The following is a 21,284-nucleotide window of genomic DNA, read 5'->3' on the forward strand; positions in this document are numbered from 1 at the left end:
TGTTCCGAACTATAGCAGGAGCAGTGGCAATGCGGACGCTCAGGAAGGTGTTGGAAAAGCAGAATTAACAGCATTCCTGTTGCTGATCGGCAGTCATGTACAAGGAGTCATTGATTCCCAGATTTCTTGCTTAGATGCTAGAAAAGCCAGTCCTTCAGCCAACGATTGCATGAAGAGACACTGACTTGCACAAAACTAAATGAAGGTTTGGGCAGGGAGGCATTCTACGGGGTTGTTGGGAAAGCCATGTCCCGTTTGTGCATAGAAGAACTTAGAAAACTATATCATGTCTTTCCTGATGACCTAACAGGTCGCTCAAACACTGTTTCACCAGTGCTCAAAAGATAGTTCAAAACTTGAGGTGCAGACATTGGACCTGTGAACTTTCCTTCCTCTGGAGCCTCACAGAATTGCCAACCACCTCAGACTTGGAAAGGGAGAGTGCCTTGGTCCTTTGGGCTGCTAAAGGAAAATCCCTCCGACAATCTGTAAAGAATGGAAATGTATCTCTGCTTCAGAGACTGGGAAGTACAGAATCGAGGTGCTGGCAGACTCAAGCCTGGTGAAGGTCCATTCCTCACAAATGGCACCTAATCACTGTATCCTCATATGGCAAAAGGGACAAAGGCTCCCTCAAATCTTTATTTATTTATTTATTTATTTTGCTGTGGGGGTGCATGTGCTCACTGAAGAAACATAGAAAGACAGAATAAGAGGGAAAGTGAGCACGTACACCCCCTCCTCCCTGTGCATAGAGGTTGGCCATGCTGCAATCACCTTTCCTCTATTACCCTCTGAGGATTTTTTTTCTTTTTTTAGAGAGAGATTTTTGCTATAAGGCATGCATGCTTACCAAAGAGAAAGACAGAAAGCGAGAAATCACTCCCTGGGAGGATGGCCATGCCACAATCCCTTCTCCTCCATTCTCCTCTCGCGATTTTGTGCATGCATGCATATTCATCCAGCATGAGTTTTAAGTTGCCAGGTCCAGGACTCAACCACAGTCAACTATGTGGGAGTGGAAACCAGCGACGTAACCATTACACCATCTGCTGGTCCCTCTCCTCTGAGAATTTTGAGGGTGCTCGCATATATGACTGTTGTGTTTTTCAAGCCACTGGGTCCAGGACTTCAATCATGCTTCAACTCATGGGATACAGTTGCCTTAACCACCTCATCACCCACTGCCCCCCTCAAATCTTCGCATAAGGGCACTGCCCTATTCATGAGGGTGGAGCTCTCATAACATAGTCACTTTCTAAAGGCCCTACCTTTCAATACTATTGTATTGGGATTAGGTTCCAAGATAGAGATTTGGAGAGATGCGGACACAAACATTCACAAAATAGCAGAGGTGAGAGTAGGCTTTCTTCTCTAGGTTCTCTGTATTTCCTTTGATTGTCAACTTAACAGAAATTAGAAAAGAGAAAAACAGTCACAGATTAATATAATGACTTAGATCACGAGATTCCAAAACAAGTTTCTTACCAAATGAACGAGGTATCCCATCAGCCCTACTTGTCTTTTTCCTGTCTTTTGGGAGAATTCATTCCTGCACTCTCTAAACAGGTGGGGGGCGGGTACAAATCTGTTCACCCAGGTCACAAGAACTATCTCTGAAAAACTGATGCTAAAACATTTTCTGGTGTCCTGGGCACATCCATGCAGAAATCATCCATATAAATCGTCAGAATCTCTAATAAAACAGCATGTTTTAGTTCAGCACTTTATTTCTGTTAAGTTTCAGGATATTAATTTGGGCAACATAAAAATTTCTAGCCGAAGTTTTATGCATAAACCGTGCAATCTTAGCAGAAGAGAAGAAAAGATTGTTTTGATTCTCTAGAGAATAAGGAGATTTCAAAATAGCACTTTTTAAATTACTTACCTATCCCAAGAGATGCACTGTTTGTTTTTTATCACTCCTTCTCTTCATCCTCCTCCGCCTTTTACTTCTTCTTGGTATTTTTCTTTTAATTTACTAAACCCTTAATAATCAGACTGCTCCTTGGTTCAGAATGAATACATTGTTTTCCGCCTCATTCAGCATAAACCTGTCTGATGGCCCACAGGGTCCTTCATCTGCCTAAACATCCCTGCCTCCAGATGCCTCTCTGCCCTCTTCCTAACTTACCGTCTTCTCCTCAGTCCCAGCACACTGACCTCAAGATCTGGGGCAAGCTCCCTCTTCAAGGCCTGTGGACGTGCTGGTCCCCATCCCTTCCCTGAATACCATATTGCCAAGTAGCAGCTTCCCAGTCAGGCCTTGGTTGACCACCCTATATAAAACCGCTATTCCTGTTCCCATGCCCTCCATGTCCCCTCCCTACTTTATTTTTCTTTATAGTCCTTATGCCTTCTGATAGACCATATAACTTTCTTATTTTCACTCATTGCCTGTTCCTCCCTACTAAAACATAAAGCATGGAATTATGCCACTTTGATTGTCGGCCGTGTCCTCAGCATATTCTAACAGTACCTGACTCTGAATATTTGTGAGGCACAAATATTAATTTTCCCATTTAGATGAGGGATCTGGGCTGAGAAAGCTGAAGCAATTTTCCCATGTCACATGATTAGTACATTTCAAGGCTTAAATTGAAATCCAGGTCCATCTGGCCCCAAGCTCCTGGCCCTTCTAACGTTCTAAGGTTTCCTTCATTTCCAAATAGCCAGTGAAATACTTGGGTATAATGAACATGCTTCCTTACAGGCAGGAGCTAGTTTGCAGCCTCTGAATTTTAGTTCGAGGAGTCAGTTGGTGAGAAACCTGCATGTGAGGCCAGGAAAGGAAAATAAAAAACATCTACAAGGAAGCAGTGAGGGTTTTGTAAGCTAACCCTAGGGGGCTTATAAATTCTCTGAAAACCGTCTTCCCAATGCCCAGGCTGAATTGCACATGTACAGACTGTGGGAAAGCCAGGGACACCCAGGGGCCAGCCCGGGTCCGTTTAGGCTGCATGCACAGATGCCTAATTGGAGTTCACTGTATTAACATAAGCTGCTTTGCCATTCAGACATGGGAGTTAATCAAAACATCGCAAACGATGCACCTTGAGAAATGTCACTCTTTAACATGATTGCATTTCCATATTTTTCCAAGTTGGTTTTCTCCTTGCGTGTGTGTGTTAAATGCTTTAAAAGATTGTGCCCTGCTAAGGCCAGCTGCTGTAGGGGGTGTGTCTGAGCCTGTTCAGAAGGCCTGGCAGAAGCAGGGCAGGGCGGAGCCGATTTCCGTAGCTTTCTGTGCTGCATGTAACCTACATTCCGGTAGCAAACGGTGAGGGCAGAGCAATTTCCTGGCATTTGCTGCTCACAGGAGCCTCAGAGAGCCCTTCTCCCTTCCCTTTCTGTGACAGTCACCAGGGAGTAAAGGTCATCAGCTGAAAGCAGATAATTATGCTGCCTCAGGAATCGGTGCTTTCCTCTGAGGACCCGGGAATGGAATTCATTTCTTCAGTCTTTCTTCTTGAGTATTAACAAAGTCAACAAAAAAAGGATTTTCTTTCCCACCAGGACCAGCAGCGCGGGATGAGAGAAGTCAGCATGAATTTTAATCAAGTGTCTGTTTTTCAGCCCTGCATTTTCCATAATCAATTTCTTTGTGTCTATTAATTGAAAGCGAATATTTATAGAGTTTGAAAATGGATGGCTTTGACACCTAGGATGCCGCTTGGTCACATGCAGCGCCAAACTTGGCGATCTTTTCTACAGAGCCCAACCTTACGTAAGAGGGACACCAGGAGATGACTCTTTTCTTGTTAAAGTGATTCACGCTGTGGTTTCTTTAAATAGGTCAGCTAGTGCTGTAAATTAATTTATACAAAAGGGAGTAAATTTCCTGTTCTTCTTTAAAAAAAAAATAACACATCTCTTTTGGGGGTGAGAGACATATGAGTTTTTCTTAAATTGACCTTTCTTGTTCTTTTTTGGGTGCCTTGGATTTTTCCTTTGCTTTGTTTTACTTAGCCTCCGTGGGATGTGTGACCGAGGTCCTGATGCCAGGGGCATGCCTACTGGGGTGACAACTCATCACAACAGTGCCATGGTGCTCGTATTGGAATAGAGATAGATATATATGTTACTTTTGCTAGGATATAGTGAGGGTTGCCAGCATTTTTTAGGGTGACTTGGATTCGGGCAAATCATCCCTCGGTTACTTTTGTCCTGCTTGGTACTCCGTAATCACATTTTCCTCCCAGGCAGTAGACTGTCTAAATTGTTTGAACTGCCATTAAAAAATACCATACATTGAGTGGCCAGGATAACAGAAATACATTGTCTCATGGTCCTGGAAGCTGGAAGTCCAAGATTAAGGTGTCAGTAGGTCATGTTCCCTCCGAAGTTGTTAGCTGTTTGGGTGTCTCTCCCTGTTCCTGGTGTTCCCTGACTTGGGCAGCTCCGACCTCCACACAGGCTCTTGTCCACGTATCTGTGTTCAACTTCCCTCTTATAAGGGCACCAGTCACACTGGCTTAGAGGCCCGTCCTATTCCAGTGTAAACTCCTCTTAACTAAGACCACCTTCAATGACTCGCTTACTAAATAAAGTTACATTATGAGGTACTGGGAGTTAGGACTTCAGCATAGAAATTTTGGGGGGTGGGGAGGAGACACAGATTGACTTGTCACTATTGTTGCTTAACAAATTACCACAAACCCGAGTGGCTTGGAAGAACACCACCTATGACCTCATAGTTCCTATGTAGCCTGGCCTGGCTTACCTGGCTCTCTGATTCTGGGTCTGTCTTAGGCTCCCATCAAGGGTACTCAACTTAGGTCAATCTGCTTCCAACCTCACTCAAGAGGTTACTGGCAGGGTTTGATTTCTTGTGGGTGTTGAAATGAGAGTCTCTGCTCCTCACGAGCTTCTGGCCAGAGGCGTCTCTGGGCTTGGAAAACTCGGAACACTAATAAGCTCACAAGGGTCAAACGACTGAGAGGGCTAGAGAAAGTGTGTGAGCAAGGTAGAAACCATCGTCCTCTGTGTCCTGACCTCAGAAACACCAAGGCCGCTCATTGTTGTCTATAGAAACGGGTCAGTGGCTGCAGCCCCTCAAGGGGAGGGGTGGCACCAGCATTGGATGCCAGGGAGCAGGGGCTCTCGGAAGTCACTCCAGGAGCTGCTTATCCTGGTGCACCCTCCAAGACCTCCCTTCTTTTTCAGGAAAACTAGAGCGTGTTTGTGAGCAGTTTGGCTGGCCTGCCTCCTGCCAGGAGAATTTCTGGGGCTTCTTGGCCTCTTTTCATTTTGTGCTGTCTCTGCTACTTTGGATAGAACGTGACAGTGTTTCTGCTGATGGACTTTCTTAAAACCTCTGTGGGGACGGGACCAGGAGTTGGCATAATGGCTATGTCACTGGACTCCCACATAGTTGATTCGAGTCCTGGACCTGGTGTCTGAAACTCATGCCAGGCATGTGTGCGTGAGTGACCAAGATCAGGAGAAGAGAATGGAGGAGAAGGGATTGTGGTATGGTCATCTCCCCTGGGGGATGATTTCTCACTTTCTCTCTGTCTCTCTCTCTCTTTCTGGCGAGTACATGCGCCCTATAGCATAAACCTCTCCAAACACATGCACACACACACAAACAAAAACAAAACAACAACAACAGAAAACCTCAAAAAACAAAATAAACTCTGGAATTTCTGTGATTCTTATTTGGGTTTGCCATACTAGAGAAAAGTGACACCCAGGAAAGGTCCTCTCTACCTTCGGGTCCTGCTGAGAAGGCCGAGAGGCGATGCCCGTGTCCTCCTAATGGCCCTCTGCTCCAGTGAGACAAGCCATGAGGCACAGCTTTGACAGCCTGCGAGGAAAACCTCAGTCTCTCCAGAAGGCCCTTTGTGAGATGGGTACCACTCTATCCCCCCAACGTTCTGAAGTCTTACCAAGGGTTACGTGGCCTTATCCTTGGCTGTATCCTTAGACCATGTTTTCCGGGAAGTCCTAGGAAGACTCTTCTGAATTTTAGTATCTTTTGATATCTGGAGAGGCTAAGATTTTTCAAAATCATCAAGTCATGGTTCCTTTTATTTCAGTTTTTCTATTTATTACTCTTTTAGTTTATCATAAGAACGTGACAAAGACAGATGGCACTTCTAATACTTTGCTTGAAAATCTCCCCAGCCAGCTCATTTTCCCGTCTTTTTAATGGGGCTAATCACTTTTATTTTGGGTAGGCCATGTCCGAAGTTCATGAATGCCGGTCCGGGCAGAGTCGTGAGGGAGAAAGTGTGCTTGAATAGCCCAGAGCACCTCCCTGCCCTGCCTCCCCTTTGGCTCCACCACTGGCTTCCTTGGCCCTTGCAGTTTCTGACTGCGTAAGCCACACATTCCAGTGTCTCCTGCAGCAAATGTCATCTTTTCAATAGCTCAGATATGTTAGCTTCCATTCCTTGGACACTAGGAAGTCTGTGGTGGTAGACAGTCATCAGACAAGCAAATCTCTTGATAATGATTTAGTTGGCTAATATGTTCACTCATTACCTTATCTTAATTAAGATGTATAATCTTTAAAGAGTATCAAAGTCATATTACGATATAAAATTATAGTTCTAGAGACTGGGTAGTAGCACAGTGTTAATGCAGCTGGACCCATATAGGAAGGGTCCTGGGTTCGCATCTTAGGGCCTCCCTAAATATACAGACTGCTTGTGCGTGCTTGTGATTGGGCCTGATGGGATGGGGAGTGGGTCGCCACATGAAGACCTTGTTTGGGGTGCCTGCCTGTCTGTCTCTGTGTATCTTTCTCTCTCACGTAAAAAATTAACAAACTTGGGACCAGCCATTTGTGTAATGGCTATGTCACGAGTCCCATGTAGTCGACTGCGTTTGAGTCTCGGACCCAGTGGCTTAAACCCACGCTGGGTGCGCGTGCGTGTGTGCCCAAGATCCCAAGAGCAGAATGGAGGAGAAGGGATTGTGGCGTGGCCGTCTCCTCAGGATTATTTCTCTCTTTCTGTCTCTCTGTCTGTCTCTGTCTTTCTGGCGAGCACATGCACCCTATAACAAAAGAAAACTCTCAAAAAATAAATAAATAAACGAACTTTACAAAATATTCTTTAAAGTTGATTTCCACCTGAATAATTTTACCATGTACATAGGGCTTCCATTAACTTCTTTGTTCTTCACCAAAGTCCTATGCAGCAGAGGTCTTATCCCCAGTGTAGAGATTAAGTCACTGAGGCTCAAACAGGTGACTACACCACACAGCTGGTGTGAAGTGGCACCCGGGCCCAGCTTCCCCAGCAGCGTCCTCCACCTGATCAGGCATGGCCCGCTGAGATCATTCGGAAGCTAGAGTTGTCTGGAGTAGGGAATCGTGGCAGATTTTTACTAAGGTGATTCCAAGACGGGGCTGAATTGTTTCCACAGTGCAGAGTTTGCCTCCCTGGACAGTGCAGGCATTACTCTCCTAAGTAGCGTGTGTTTCGGTTTGTCTCGGTCCCCCCACCCCTAGATGCCTGGTGGAGCCACACCACACCACACTACGTCTCTTAGGGACTGTCCGTGAGCACATGGGGCCTTCTCTAGCCTCTCCTGTGGCCTGTCCGTGCTACTTTGGATAGAACGTGACAGTGTTTCTGCTGATGGACTTTCTTAAAACCTCTGTGGGGACGGGACCAGGAGTTGGCATAATGGCTATGTCACTGGACTCCCACATAGTTGATTCGAGTCCTGGACCTGGTGTCTGAAACTCATGCCAGGCATGTGTGCGTGAGTGACCAAGATCAGGAGAAGAGAATGGAGGAGAAGGGATTGTGGTATGGTCATCTCCCCTGGGGGATGATTTCTCACTTTCTCTCTGTCTCTCTCTCTCTTTCTGGCGAGTACATGCGCCCTATAGCATAAACCTCTCCAAACACATGCACACACACACAAACAAAAACAAAACAACAACAACAGAAAACCTCAAAAAACAAAATAAACTCTGGAATTTCTGTGATTCTTATTTGGGTTTGCCATACTAGAGAAAAGTGACACCCAGGAAAGGTCCTCTCTACCTTCGGGTCCTGCTGAGAAGGCCGAGAGGCGATGCCCGTGTCCTCCTAATGGCCCTCTGCTCCAGTGAGACAAGCCATGAGGCACAGCTTTGACAGCCTGCGAGGAAAACCTCAGTCTCTCCAGAAGGCCCTTTGTGAGATGGGTACCACTCTATCCCCCCAACGTTCTGAAGTCTTACCAAGGGTTACGTGGCCTTATCCTTGGCTGTATCCTTAGACCATGTTTTCCGGGAAGTCCTAGGAAGACTCTTCTGAATTTTAGTATCTTTTGATATCTGGAGAGGCTAAGATTTTTCAAAATCATCAAGTCATGGTTCCTTTTATTTCAGTTTTTCTATTTATTACTCTTTTAGTTTATCATAAGAACGTGACAAAGACAGATGGCACTTCTAATACTTTGCTTGAAAATCTCCCCAGCCAGCTCATTTTCCCGTCTTTTTAATGGGGCTAATCACTTTTATTTTGGGTAGGCCATGTCCGAAGTTCATGAATGCCGGTCCGGGCAGAGTCGTGAGGGAGAAAGTGTGCTTGAATAGCCCAGAGCACCTCCCTGCCCTGCCTCCCCTTTGGCTCCACCACTGGCTTCCTTGGCCCTTGCAGTTTCTGACTGCGTAAGCCACACATTCCAGTGTCTCCTGCAGCAAATGTCATCTTTTCAATAGCTCAGATATGTTAGCTTCCATTCCTTGGACACTAGGAAGTCTGTGGTGGTAGACAGTCATCAGACAAGCAAATCTCTTGATAATGATTTAGTTGGCTAATATGTTCACTCATTACCTTATCTTAATTAAGATGTATAATCTTTAAAGAGTATCAAAGTCATATTACGATATAAAATTATAGTTCTAGAGACTGGGTAGTAGCACAGTGTTAATGCAGCTGGACCCATATAGGAAGGGTCCTGGGTTCGCATCTTAGGGCCTCCCTAAATATACAGACTGCTTGTGCGTGCTTGTGATTGGGCCTGATGGGATGGGGAGTGGGTCGCCACATGAAGACCTTGTTTGGGGTGCCTGCCTGTCTGTCTCTGTGTATCTTTCTCTCTCACGTAAAAAATTAACAAACTTGGGACCAGCCATTTGTGTAATGGCTATGTCACGAGTCCCATGTAGTCGACTGCGTTTGAGTCTCGGACCCAGTGGCTTAAACCCACGCTGGGTGCGCGTGCGTGTGTGCCCAAGATCCCAAGAGCAGAATGGAGGAGAAGGGATTGTGGCGTGGCCGTCTCCTCAGGATTATTTCTCTCTTTCTGTCTCTCTGTCTGTCTCTGTCTTTCTGGCGAGCACATGCACCCTATAACAAAAGAAAACTCTCAAAAAATAAATAAATAAACGAACTTTACAAAATATTCTTTAAAGTTGATTTCCACCTGAATAATTTTACCATGTACATAGGGCTTCCATTAACTTCTTTGTTCTTCACCAAAGTCCTATGCAGCAGAGGTCTTATCCCCAGTGTAGAGATTAAGTCACTGAGGCTCAAACAGGTGACTACACCACACAGCTGGTGTGAAGTGGCACCCGGGCCCAGCTTCCCCAGCAGCGTCCTCCACCTGATCAGGCATGGCCCGCTGAGATCATTCGGAAGCTAGAGTTGTCTGGAGTAGGGAATCGTGGCAGATTTTTACTAAGGTGATTCCAAGACGGGGCTGAATTGTTTCCACAGTGCAGAGTTTGCCTCCCTGGACAGTGCAGGCATTACTCTCCTAAGTAGCGTGTGTTTCGGTTTGTCTCGGTCCCCCCACCCCTAGATGCCTGGTGGAGCCACACCACACCACACTACGTCTCTTAGGGACTGTCCGTGAGCACATGGGGCCTTCTCTAGCCTCTCCTGTGGCCTGTCAGTGCTTTATGCGCTAGTTTGGCCCTGCTTGCAAAATGTGCTGAAGCTTTCAGGAGCGGACGTGGACCTCCGTTGAGGAGTTTGGCTGTCGTGTCATCATCGCTGGGTAGCACGTAAACTCTGAGCTCGAGGGACAAAAGGAGGATTCTCTGTCTCTGTGGATTCGTCTTGTTGGAGGTCGTAGTAATTTAGATGGACTGACAGAAAGCTGCAGAAATTAGAATTGAACAGTGCAAGGGGCTGAGTCTGTCCCTGCTGCAGTGACCTTGGCTGGGACGTAGGGTTTCAGTATGCCAGGGACCTAGAGAAGGACTCGGTTGATTGACTGATTAGATGGGGAAACCGTGGCTTGGATAGAAGACATGACGTGTGCGATGCGAAGTGGCACGTCTAGGTGTAGACCCTGATCTGATGCTCTTTCCGAATTCATTCGCTCTAGCACATAATGTTTTGAGGTTTTAATGGTGCTATAATTATTGTCAAATAGTTTGTTGTAAAAGTCGCAATATCTCATCTCAAGCCAGCCCACGCACCAGAATCCTTCCTGGCCCCTCAGTGCCCATGGGTCAGTGCAGAGTCCCCACCCCCTCCATCAGCTTCCTCCCCTCTTTGTCTCCATCCCAGCCTGGCATCTCCCCTCTGCAAGAGGGCTGCTTCCCTTCACCGTATTTCTCAGTCCTCTTCTCAGTAATCTAACCCACATGATACTGCTTTGCAGATCTTACCCTTTCCGTTCCCAGTCCTTCTTCTCCCTCTGACTGTCCCACCAGCCTCCCACCCTAACAAAACATGATTCTACCAACTCTTTCTGTGCTTCAGCTACTCTGCCTGGAGGCCAGCTTTGGGGGATAACTTTCCCTGATTTCTGACCTAGGCATACTACACCAGGAACCAGTTGGCATTGTTGGCCTCCAGATGGCCAGAAAACAGGTACCCCAAGAAGTCTGCATGTGAGCTGAAGGACAGGGAGACAGTACATCAACAGTTCTGGCGTTTCCCATGGACCTACTTCCTAAGCTTGGACGTACTGAACCGTTTGAGCAAGAGCTGCATGTACTTCTTACCACGTGGCTATGAATTCGGGGTCTCCCACAGGTTTAATCAGTTACAAGAAGGAATGGTAAAACTCAGAAAAGAGCTAGACTTGTGATTAGAGTTTTATAATAAATGAAATCAGGACCAGCCAGTGACAAGACACAGAGGGCAAGGTCTGTGCTCTATGAATGTGGCACTTATGTGCCCTCTGTCTGTGAGGTCAGGCCTTGCTACCTTCCCAGCACATCAGCATTCACCAGCCAGGAAGCTCAACTGGACCTGTGTCCAGAGTGATTGCTGTGGTTTCTTTACTTAGGTATGATCGATTGGGTCACTGGCGAGGGAACTGAGCCAGTCTGCAGCCCCTCTCCTCTCTAAAGATTGGGCTAGTACCATTCAGCCTCAACTGTCTCATCACAATTGGCCTCTCCAGCACGGCTAGCCTCTGCGCTCACCATGGGTCACTTCATTAGCATGTTGGCATACATGACCAGGCCCCAACTTGTAAGAAAGATACTATTGGAAAATTCCAGGGATTTAGGACATCCACCTAAAGAAGTGGGGGAATGGCCACACATTGTTACTCAAAGGCTGTGTGAGAAATATTGGGTCGTCGGAAAAGTCATGATGCACTTTTCTGTGTAAAAATCATCATGACTTTTCTGATGATGCAATATTTCTTTTTTTCATTTTTCAAAATTCCTTTTTTATCTTTCTATTTCAGTTTATTTTATACATTCCATCTCTGTACAGGAAACAAGCATCTCTATATTTTTAGTTGTTATTGTGGTTATTCATTTTCATTGTCTCATTTAATCCATGTGATAGTTCTGTTTGAAAGATATTAGTATCTCTGTTTTATAAATGGATAAGCTGAGGTGAACTAAAGTTAATAACAGTGTAATTAGCATCCAATTAGTAACAACTGATGTGGGAATTTAAAACAGATTTCTAACTTTCTAGCTCAAGCCTTTTGAATCCCTAAGAAGAAGAGTAGAAGAAAATAAGAATGCTTTGAGTTCATCGTTCTTTTTATTTGCAGATTCAAGATGTGACTGGACTTGCCCAAGATAGGACAGCAAGTGAGAAATGCGAGGCTCTGGGCTTCGCTAGGCTTCTTCCCAGGGTGTCCATTGGTTTTCCTCATGTGTTTATTTAAGGATGGGAACACAGACTCCAGTTTCTTGGAAGGGGGTGCAGACAGGAAACACAAGATTGCAGGATGACCTGGTTACTGATACTGTAAGGATGTCATTTAGGATGAGCACCTAGCTGGAAAGGAGGAGGGTGGTGGGAGGCAGGAAAGTTTGGGAGAGGATGCAGGATCTGAGGCTTAGAAACAAACCAGCCTTCCCATTTTGTACACGTATGGAAAAAGGTGCTGGGCTCTCACTTGGTTTAGGGGAATGATGTGTTCTGATGGTGCTCAAAGCCTGGCACCTTGTGTGTTTCTTGTCATGTGTGCGTCTGCCTCAGCTGTGGCTGGAACCTCCACAGTTGGAGGCTTGGATTCGCCCAGTATAGGAGTGTGCGGGTGCAGGCTTCAGGAATGGGGAGTCTGTGTGCCTTAGGGGCTCCATTGAGTTTTCTCATCTGCTGAGATGAAGACCTTGGACTTCTTGCCTGGTCTCTGGGGTCCCTTCTGGCTCTAACATTTCATTACTTTGTGATTTTATGAAAAATGTTTTGCAAAGCAAATGAATAGTGTAAACAAGATTATGAAGCGAATGTTTGCTTTCTTAAGGGAATAAACTGTTCTGAAGCACATCAGGAGCTTCCATTTGCATATAAACAATGCAAATTCTATGGAGGTGGAGGAGGCTTGTTTTCTTAGGAGTTTTAGAAAGTTAATTACAAATCACTCCTGTCAATTTCACTAGTCTATGCGTATTAGAAAATAATAGAGCTGCATTCATGTTAAATATTCTTTACTTTTGAATGTTCACAGTTTAATTGTTCATAATACCTAATTTTTCTCTGAGTCAGCTTGAATTTTCTTAAATTATTTCTTTTTTTCCATGAGTTCTAAGCATATGAGATTTGTTTTCCTGAAAAGGGTATGGATAAATTAGTCTTGCAATTATCAGATGTCAGAGATGTCAACTGAACCCCACCCATCCCACACTCAGTCATCTTGAACTGGCATAGGACTACCCACCAGAGTCAATAACCTGCAAGGCTCTGAACCCCGGCCTGAATTTTTAACTTTCAATGTGTTATGGTCTTTCTTCCACTAAAAATTTGAGTTTTTCTTCCTCTTCACTCCCTTGTCCATCAGACTACATAGATTTCCTTTGAAAAGTAACACCTTACAGTGTTTTATTTGTCTAGACAGTTGTATTGAAGATTTGGGAATCATACAGTGATGGCAGCACACACAGAACCGGTCCTTGGTTCCATTCTCTCTCTGCCTCATTCCCATAACCCACATCATCTTTCTCATCTCCCTTTTCTTCCCGGAACTTGTTCATTCCTCTGCCATTCACCCTTCTCAGGAGCAAACAGGTGACACCTCTTGTCTTAAGCATAGTTTGCTAATCATCTCCTGTAGCTCAGGTATTTTAAGTTTGTGTTCTCCACTCCCAAATCCCATTTCCTGGTGAGGGCTTTCTGGAGGATGCATGCTTCCATCAAAAAGGGAGTGAGAAACTGGGCAAGTAAAGGGCTGGTAGGGGAGAGGGGGGACGAGTTCCCAGCAGAAGGAACAGCCTGTGCAATTTTAGCAGCATGTGAGCAAGTGGCCAGCTCGGCGGCTACAGGTAATTCTCTGTAATCATGGAGCCTTACAATAATCATGAGGGGAACTGCCAAAAAGATGGGACTGGAGAAGGCAGCAGTCACACCACCAGTGGCCTCTGTGTTATGTAGAGGCTGGGGGATCAGCTGGGAAGCCAGAGCAGCCTCCAAGTACCTGGGAGATCAAGTAGCAGAGGTGGTTGCAATGATGTCAGATTAAAGATGGATGCAGTGTCCGGGGCCTGGAAGAGGGCACAGGCAGGGCCTGCAAAGAAAATGACACCTGTAAGAGGGACGTATAAGGCAACCAGACTTGTGATTGATTGGCTATGAACTGAGGCAGAAAAAAGAACCAGTCTGAGAAAACATTGTATTTCTGTCCTTAATACTAAGTTGCCATGCTAGGGAATATAGGAAAAGAAAGAATAGGAATTTGGAGATGTCTAGTTTGGGAAATACAATTAAATTTGAATCATCATTGTACTGTCTTCATAAAGTGAGTAAAGGTGTTAAGTTCTTGGGTGTCATTCATATCACAGGCAGTAGGTTGATCAAGGTCAGAGTCACGACCATTTAGCAACATGTCTGTGGGAAATGCCCAAACGTGATTCCACATCTAACATAATCCAGCCATATCATTTCATGTAAGCCAAGGCCAATGACTGCATTTTTCATGTCATTGTAAACATAGATTTCCACTGGAAACTAACTCTTTACAGTGTTTAATTTTTACAACCTGTCTGCTAGAGACTAGGCTTGATCATGGTTAAGGGCGTTCTCTCCTGTTTTTAGCTGGTTTATGGAACAGCTCAAATTCAGCATGGGATCAGTAAGTTACTAGATTTGTCTCTAGCCATCACTGCCAAACACACTTGGTCCAAGTGCTTTCCCCACCTCTTTTCCCCATCTCAGTAATATCTCAGGCAGGTTGTCTGCATCGCTGGCCCTTTTCAATGGGGGAGGCCATGATTCCTTGTCTGTATTAAAACTCTATCTTCTATGCAAGTCTCAGCATCCCATCTTCATGACCTTCCAGCCTGGAATGGGGAAGACAGGGAACAGAGGACAGAGGAGAAACTTTCTGTACTTCCCCGGTGCTGAGACAAAATTCCTGCCTGATTTGTCCTGGAAAGCCATCACATCCCCTGTACAGTGGGAGCTCTGGTATGGGCTGGAGGTCACAGAAATCAGATGTCACCCCATAGTTCTCTGAACTGGGAACTTCTCTTTATGGAAGGTGCCATTTCAAGCTATTCTAAAATTTTTAACTGCATTCCAAGATCCCATGAGAAGTCTCTATTAATATCTAATTACTTGAGTTTATAAAGGTAAGAAATGTGAAATGGAGGCCATGTTGTCATGGTAATCCATGTCACAAAATAAGGTGAACTGGGACTAGCCACATAGCCTAGTGATTAAGGGAACGGGCTGCAATTTGAATCTCAATCCTCACACCTTGGAAAGTATGCTGGACACATGCCCCAAATTCCAACAGGATGGAGAAATGGAGGACAAGGAATCATTCGTGACCATGCACCATTGGGGGTGAATTTCTCTCTCTCTGGTGAGCACATGTACTTTTGGCAAATAAAAAGGTAAAATTAAAAAGTCAAGTGAGCTATATGAGTGTGATTGGTATGTATAGGATGATACTGAAATTGTCTTATCAAATTGAATGGAATTTAAGACTGAGAACAAAGACTGTCCTTACCACAAATGGAAACTATGTAATGAATTCTTTTTTCCCTATGCCTTTCTTCAATTTTCTATTTAAAGAAATTTCTGAAAATACATGAATTATGCAGCTTATCTCTCAGATGAAAAAGAATTTTCTTCTGGGATTGGGTGACTGCATACTTATTAATAGCAGTGAAATTTTCCATGTTCTTTTTTATCAAATGGAATGCTGACTAAAATGGGAAGATGCCTTTCCAGCAATAATAACAGTAATGGATGAATAATTATAAAAGCTATATGGAATTGAAAGACATTTTCATTTGTCATTACTTCTGTGTGTTCAGAAAGGATCTGAAAAATTATGCTGACTATAAAAAGGAAGAGTATGATATTTTTCCTCGTTATGGAATTAAGTTCTTAATATACCACTTTTACTATAAGTTAAAAAAAACCCCTCAAAACACTTATCTGGTTTCCTCTAACGATTTAATCATAACTGAAGACTGCTCAGCTACAGAAATATTTAGTGTTCTTACTATTAGATGGGCATGCTGAACTTCAAACTCATTTTAATTTGAAAAGTGTTCATTTTAGCAGTTTATGAAAATGAAATTATACTTGTTTGCTTGGGGAGAACTTTCAACCTTAATGTCACACTAATTTATGAAGATGACAGCAACTGCAGATTTTCCTTAAGTCATGACTGGATAATGGTGAAAACTGAATATGAGATTTTTTTAAACAAGATTTTTCTTTTTATAACAGTTAGTAAGAAGTGGCTGTGGTTACCAGGGTCATTCCAAGGCAAAATTTCAAAGCTTTCCTTTTTTCCAAATAAATATAGTCTATGTTTTCTTTTGGTCTGCGTTATACCAACAACATTCAAATTCTTTTTCATATCCTAAAAATGTTGTATGATTGCACCGTTCTTGGAAAATGAAATTTTGACATATGCTATGTATTTTCTAGGTGAGTGATAGCATTTTCCTTTGAAGCTTTTGCATTTTCATTGGCCAAATTGCCATTAAGACATGTGGATCTTATCAACGAGGGATGGGGAAATCTATGCAAAGGATTCAAAACTTCCGCAGCCCTTTTGCTATCCTCCTCCCTAAAATATAGCTTTAGGATTAACAGTCAACTACCAGAAGATACTACTGGGCCATCTGAAAAGTCATGATGCGTTGTTGCATAGAGAAACATAGACACATCATGACTTTTCCAACAACCCAATATTTTGGCAGCCTGGTTTCAACTAGAATATGTCTTCAATAGCATGAAAAAAAGCCTTTGCACATAATATTGACAAGCCTGTTTGCCTCCTGGTTCTAGTCCTTCCCAGGATTCAGTTTCTGCCCTTATCAGCTGTAGGATCTGGTGCCATTAACGCAGACAACTTAAGCCTCAGTGTTCTCACCCTTAAAATGGGGGGGAGAGGATAGATAATGGCATCCAGTCATTAAAGGTGGTTTTGGGGATTCAGTTACAGTGTAGAGTAAATGGGAAATTCTTAACCACGGCCCTACAGCATTGGTCCCTTACTGTGAAATTCTTACCACACAGTAGGCAGGCAATAAATGGTAGCATCATCTTGCCAAAAAGAAAAAAAAAATGACTCAATTACCAATAACATTTCCATGTATGTAGAAGGAAGCAGATGGCGTAACAGTTACATTGCTGGACTCCCATGTAGTTGACCGCTGTTCAAGATCTGGACCCCCCAAAATAATGAAAAGCAATTTGATGACAATGATGTGGATAGTAATGTCTTTGTCTTGACTAATATGCAAGGTATTCCTTCTGGAAAAAGAAATGTAATACACTGTAAAGGTATATGTGATTCAATGTAATATAAACAAGATTATGATAATAATAAATAAAAATAAAAAGATCTGGACCCAACAAATTAAAACCCACACCAGGCACGTTTGCATGTGTGTGCGCCCAAAATCCCAAGAGAAGAATGGAAGAGAAGGGATTGCGGCATGGTCATCCACCCTGGGGGGTGATTTCTCACTTTCTGTCTCTCTGGTGAGTTCATTTGCTCTATAGCAATAATCTCTTTTAAAAAAAAAATGGAAAACTCTTTAAAATTAATTCAATTTGATTTAAATCAGTACTTTTTCAGAGTAAAGCCAGAAACATTTTTTCCTATTTATCCAACAAAAAGTTCTGAAAGAACAGAGGAGGCTTCTGTTCATTTGAAACCTGAATGTTACAGATTGTTCTCCACTCTCAAGAAGAGGGGTTCATTTTGGCAGCCTGGTTTCAACTAGAATATGTCTTCAATAGCATGAAAAAAAGCCTTTGCACATAATATTGACAAGCCTGTTTGCCTCCTGGTTCTAGTCCTTCCCAGGATTCAGTTTCTGCCCTTATCAGCTGTAGGATCTGGTGCCATTAACGCAGACAACTTAAGCCTCAGTGTTCTCACCCTTAAAATGGGGGGGAGAGGATAGATAATGGCATCCAGTCATTAAAGGTGGTTTTGGGGATTCAGTTACAGTGTAGAGTAAATGGGAAATTCTTAACCACGGCCCTACAGCATTGGTCCCTTACTGTGAAATTCTTACCACACAGTAGGCAGGCAATAAATGGTAGCATCATCTTGCCAAAAAGAAAAAAAAAATGACTCAATTACCAATAACATTTCCATGTATGTAGAAGGAAGCAGATGGCGTAACAGTTACATTGCTGGACTCCCATGTAGTTGACCGCTGTTCAAGATCTGGACCCCCCAAAATAATGAAAAGCAATTTGATGACAATGATGTGGATAGTAATGTCTTTGTCTTGACTAATATGCAAGGTATTCCTTCTGGAAAAAGAAATGTAATACACTGTAAAGGTATATGTGATTCAATGTAATATAAACAAGATTATGATAATAATAAATAAAAATAAAAAGATCTGGACCCAACAAATTAAAACCCACACCAGGCACGTTTGCATGTGTGTGCGCCCAAAATCCCAAGAGAAGAATGGAAGAGAAGGGATTGCGGCATGGTCATCCACCCTGGGGGGTGATTTCTCACTTTCTGTCTCTCTGGTGAGTTCATTTGCTCTATAGCAATAATCTCTTTTAAAAAAAAAATGGAAAACTCTTTAAAATTAATTCAATTTGATTTAAATCAGTACTTTTTCAGAGTAAAGCCAGAAACATTTTTTCCTATTTATCCAACAAAAAGTTCTGAAAGAACAGAGGAGGCTTCTGTTCATTTGAAACCTGAATGTTACAGATTGTTCTCCACTCTCAAGAAGAGGGGTTCTGCGTGTAGTTATACTGCACACTGCATGATGCAGCGTGCACCAATTTATCATCCTTGTTTTAAGAACATTCAAAATGAGTTTGGTATCTGGATTGACTGTATAGAAGTATCAGTTTCCTTCTACTTGGATGGAAATGCTATTGGTAATTGAGTCATTGTAGACTCGGGTTATTTAGAACCTGAAGATTCACCTTATGGATTCTGTGTTATTTGAATTTGATAAAGTGATGTGGGGTAGGGAGGGAAAGAGAGAGAGGGTCGAGTGTGCACATGTGTGTTGGAGTATGTAATTATGAAAGAAGGTAAAACTCTGTTCTCTTCTGCCTTACAGCCTGAAGAATAAGTAGTGAAAGCATCAATCAAGACATATGAAAACATGTCAGCCTTTCTCTGTTGTGGAGAATTGCCTAACCACCACCAGAGGAGGATTCTTTCTTGAACAATGAACATTTCTTAGGAGGATTCACAGATTCACCTAACTCTTGATTTTGGAAAGTGAATGAGGTTTCTTTTTCTTTCTTTTTTTTTAAAGTTGGTGGTTAAGTTATGATATCTGAAAGGATATTTTTATTCTTTCCTGATACCATTTAGCACATGTTTGAAATCCTAATCCTGTAGCAAACAGTCAGAACATGATTCAAAGTTAAAGACAGTGGAAATATTTCAATTTCTAACATATTCTAGATTTCCTCAGAATACAGCTGTTCTATTAAATCTTCAATGATTGTGATGTAAACCACGTCTATCCAAAAATAAACATGATTTTTTTCATTCCATTGGACATAGTTGGGGACTACCTGCAGGAACTCGAACACATCACTGTTAGTAGAAGATTTATATCAGACAAACACCAGTCCTTCTCGTTCACCTGCCAACACAGGAGCCAGGTTGACCGTCGGAACAATGAGAGGGAAAGCGTAAATAAAGGAAGAATCCTCATCCTTTGTTCCTGATCACTCAAAGAACCGTTTCTCAAGGTTAAGCCAAGTCCTCTTTGCAAGCTGCCAAAAAATAGCTTAGGAAAAGAATTAGTTTGCCTGCATGATGATGCTCTTAGGCAAAACACGTCTTCACGGCAGCTGACCTTGGTGAAATGTGCCCGGGAGGCATCCGGAAGAATGATAAAGCCCAGAATAAGAGGGAAATAAGTAAAGACTGCTTATGAAGTGAGCTGAATAATGGGGGTCAGTAAGGGATACTGATGATTTGGAAAGACGTAGAGAAACTCTGAAGAAATGGCAGCCTTGGGTAAGGTGGAGTTCCCCCCTTCTTCTGTTTCTCATTGGAGTCTTATTGCTGAACCAAGATTCACTCCCCCTGGAAAGAACATCACTGGACAGTTTGACAGACTGAAGACTGTCACTCTCTGATGGGGGATGTCTTTGCGAGCAACCATAAAGTGCTTCCTCTAGGTTTAATTTTTCTCCATGGCGACAGGAGGGTCTTGGGAATGGCCACAAAACTGAGCATTGAGCTTCTGCTTAGTGATGCGTCAGTGCGGCCGCTGGATCTGGCTGGGCTGCCTTTAGTACTTGGTGGCCACGGGCAGTTGGTCTCCTGGTGTTGGGATTTCTGGACATCCATTGTTTTCCACGGAGAGCTGAGGTGGTTACCACTCAGAGAGCAATAAACAAAATGACACAGATATGCACAGCGTTGTTATTCAGGTGCCTGTTTTCCTGGGCTTGAAACTTGGCACCATTCCCTTGAGGAGGGACCACTCAGGAGGGACCAGGGCTGCCAGTTTCAGTGCCTGCAGAGAGAAGCAGCCAACCCAGACACATGCTCCCTGTGGGAAGGAAGGAGGGTTGGATGGGAAACTCTCTGTTTTGCAGTTTTGGAAAGCACACAACAGAGCTACAAACTTCGTGATGGCTTTTCTTTGTGTAAAATAGGCTTTATTTCTTCATTCTGCTGTAAAATAAGCATTGTCTGAGTTTTAAAAAATGTTTCTGTTTGTATTTAGTGAGTGAGCTCATGGCCTGAAGTGTTATGTGTGTGTTTGTTTAATAACCTAATATAGAAATGCCTATGAACATAGGTTTCTTTTGCTTTGCAGAGAGGCTAAGCCAAACCTTTATAGATATGCTTCCAGATGTAATAACCAGATTAGTTCAGCATTTCTCATCTAGATTCTATTGGTCCTTGGCCACTGGCCAGTGAAAGTGAATACGTTGTCAGAGGTCTTCGTCTGTTTTCAGATTCCTTTCTTTAAGTGTGCCTGTGCAGCAGGATCCAGACTTATGTAAGAAAGGGTCATGAATGTGGTTTGTATTTTGGGAATTCTTGAATGGACACATCCCTAATTGGGAAGCTAGCTAGCTGTTTATCGTTCATTCTTGTTTGGTTTGGTATGGTTAAGTTTGTTTAATTAAGAATTCAGAGCTAACGTTCTAACTTGGTTCTGAGTGGATGGGAGGCGGATGTAAAAAAAAAAAAAGGATTACAAATGATCCCTGGAGAAGGAAGAGACCCAGAGAGGCCTGGCAGAGTCCCTGTCCTATGGCTCAGTCACTGGGATGGTCATGGTGATGCCCCTTAATTACAGCAGATATTCAGGGAGAGTCGAGATTTGCTGTAAAATCTCAACTCAGGAACAAGAGGGAGAACACTGTTTATTTGAAAAGTGAAAACATCCAAATTATCAATACTTAAAGTACTTTGACCATTCTAGAGTGCTTATGGTAATATATTGTCTGGACTAAGCAAGTGCTTCCTAT

General features: G+C 43.4%; 1 protein-coding gene across 1 annotated transcript in view; it reads left to right on the forward strand.

Annotated features, from left to right (window-relative positions):
* ZMAT4 (zinc finger matrin-type 4) overlaps positions 1–21,005 on the forward strand; it is a 390,826-nt gene extending 369,821 nt beyond the window's left edge. The window contains exon 7 of the mRNA XM_006141679.3: positions 18,896–21,005. Within this exon, the coding sequence (XP_006141741.1) occupies positions 18,896–18,911 (16 nt within the window). The 3' untranslated portion in view covers positions 18,912–21,005. The remainder of the gene's footprint in view (positions 1–18,895) is intronic.
* The last annotated feature ends 279 nt before the right edge of the window (positions 21,006–21,284 follow it).

This window comes from Tupaia chinensis, unplaced genomic scaffold, assembly GCF_000334495.1.
Source record: "Tupaia chinensis unplaced genomic scaffold, TupChi_1.0 Scaffold000061_1, whole genome shotgun sequence".
Classification (NCBI taxonomy): domain Eukaryota; kingdom Metazoa; phylum Chordata; class Mammalia; order Scandentia; family Tupaiidae; genus Tupaia; species Tupaia belangeri.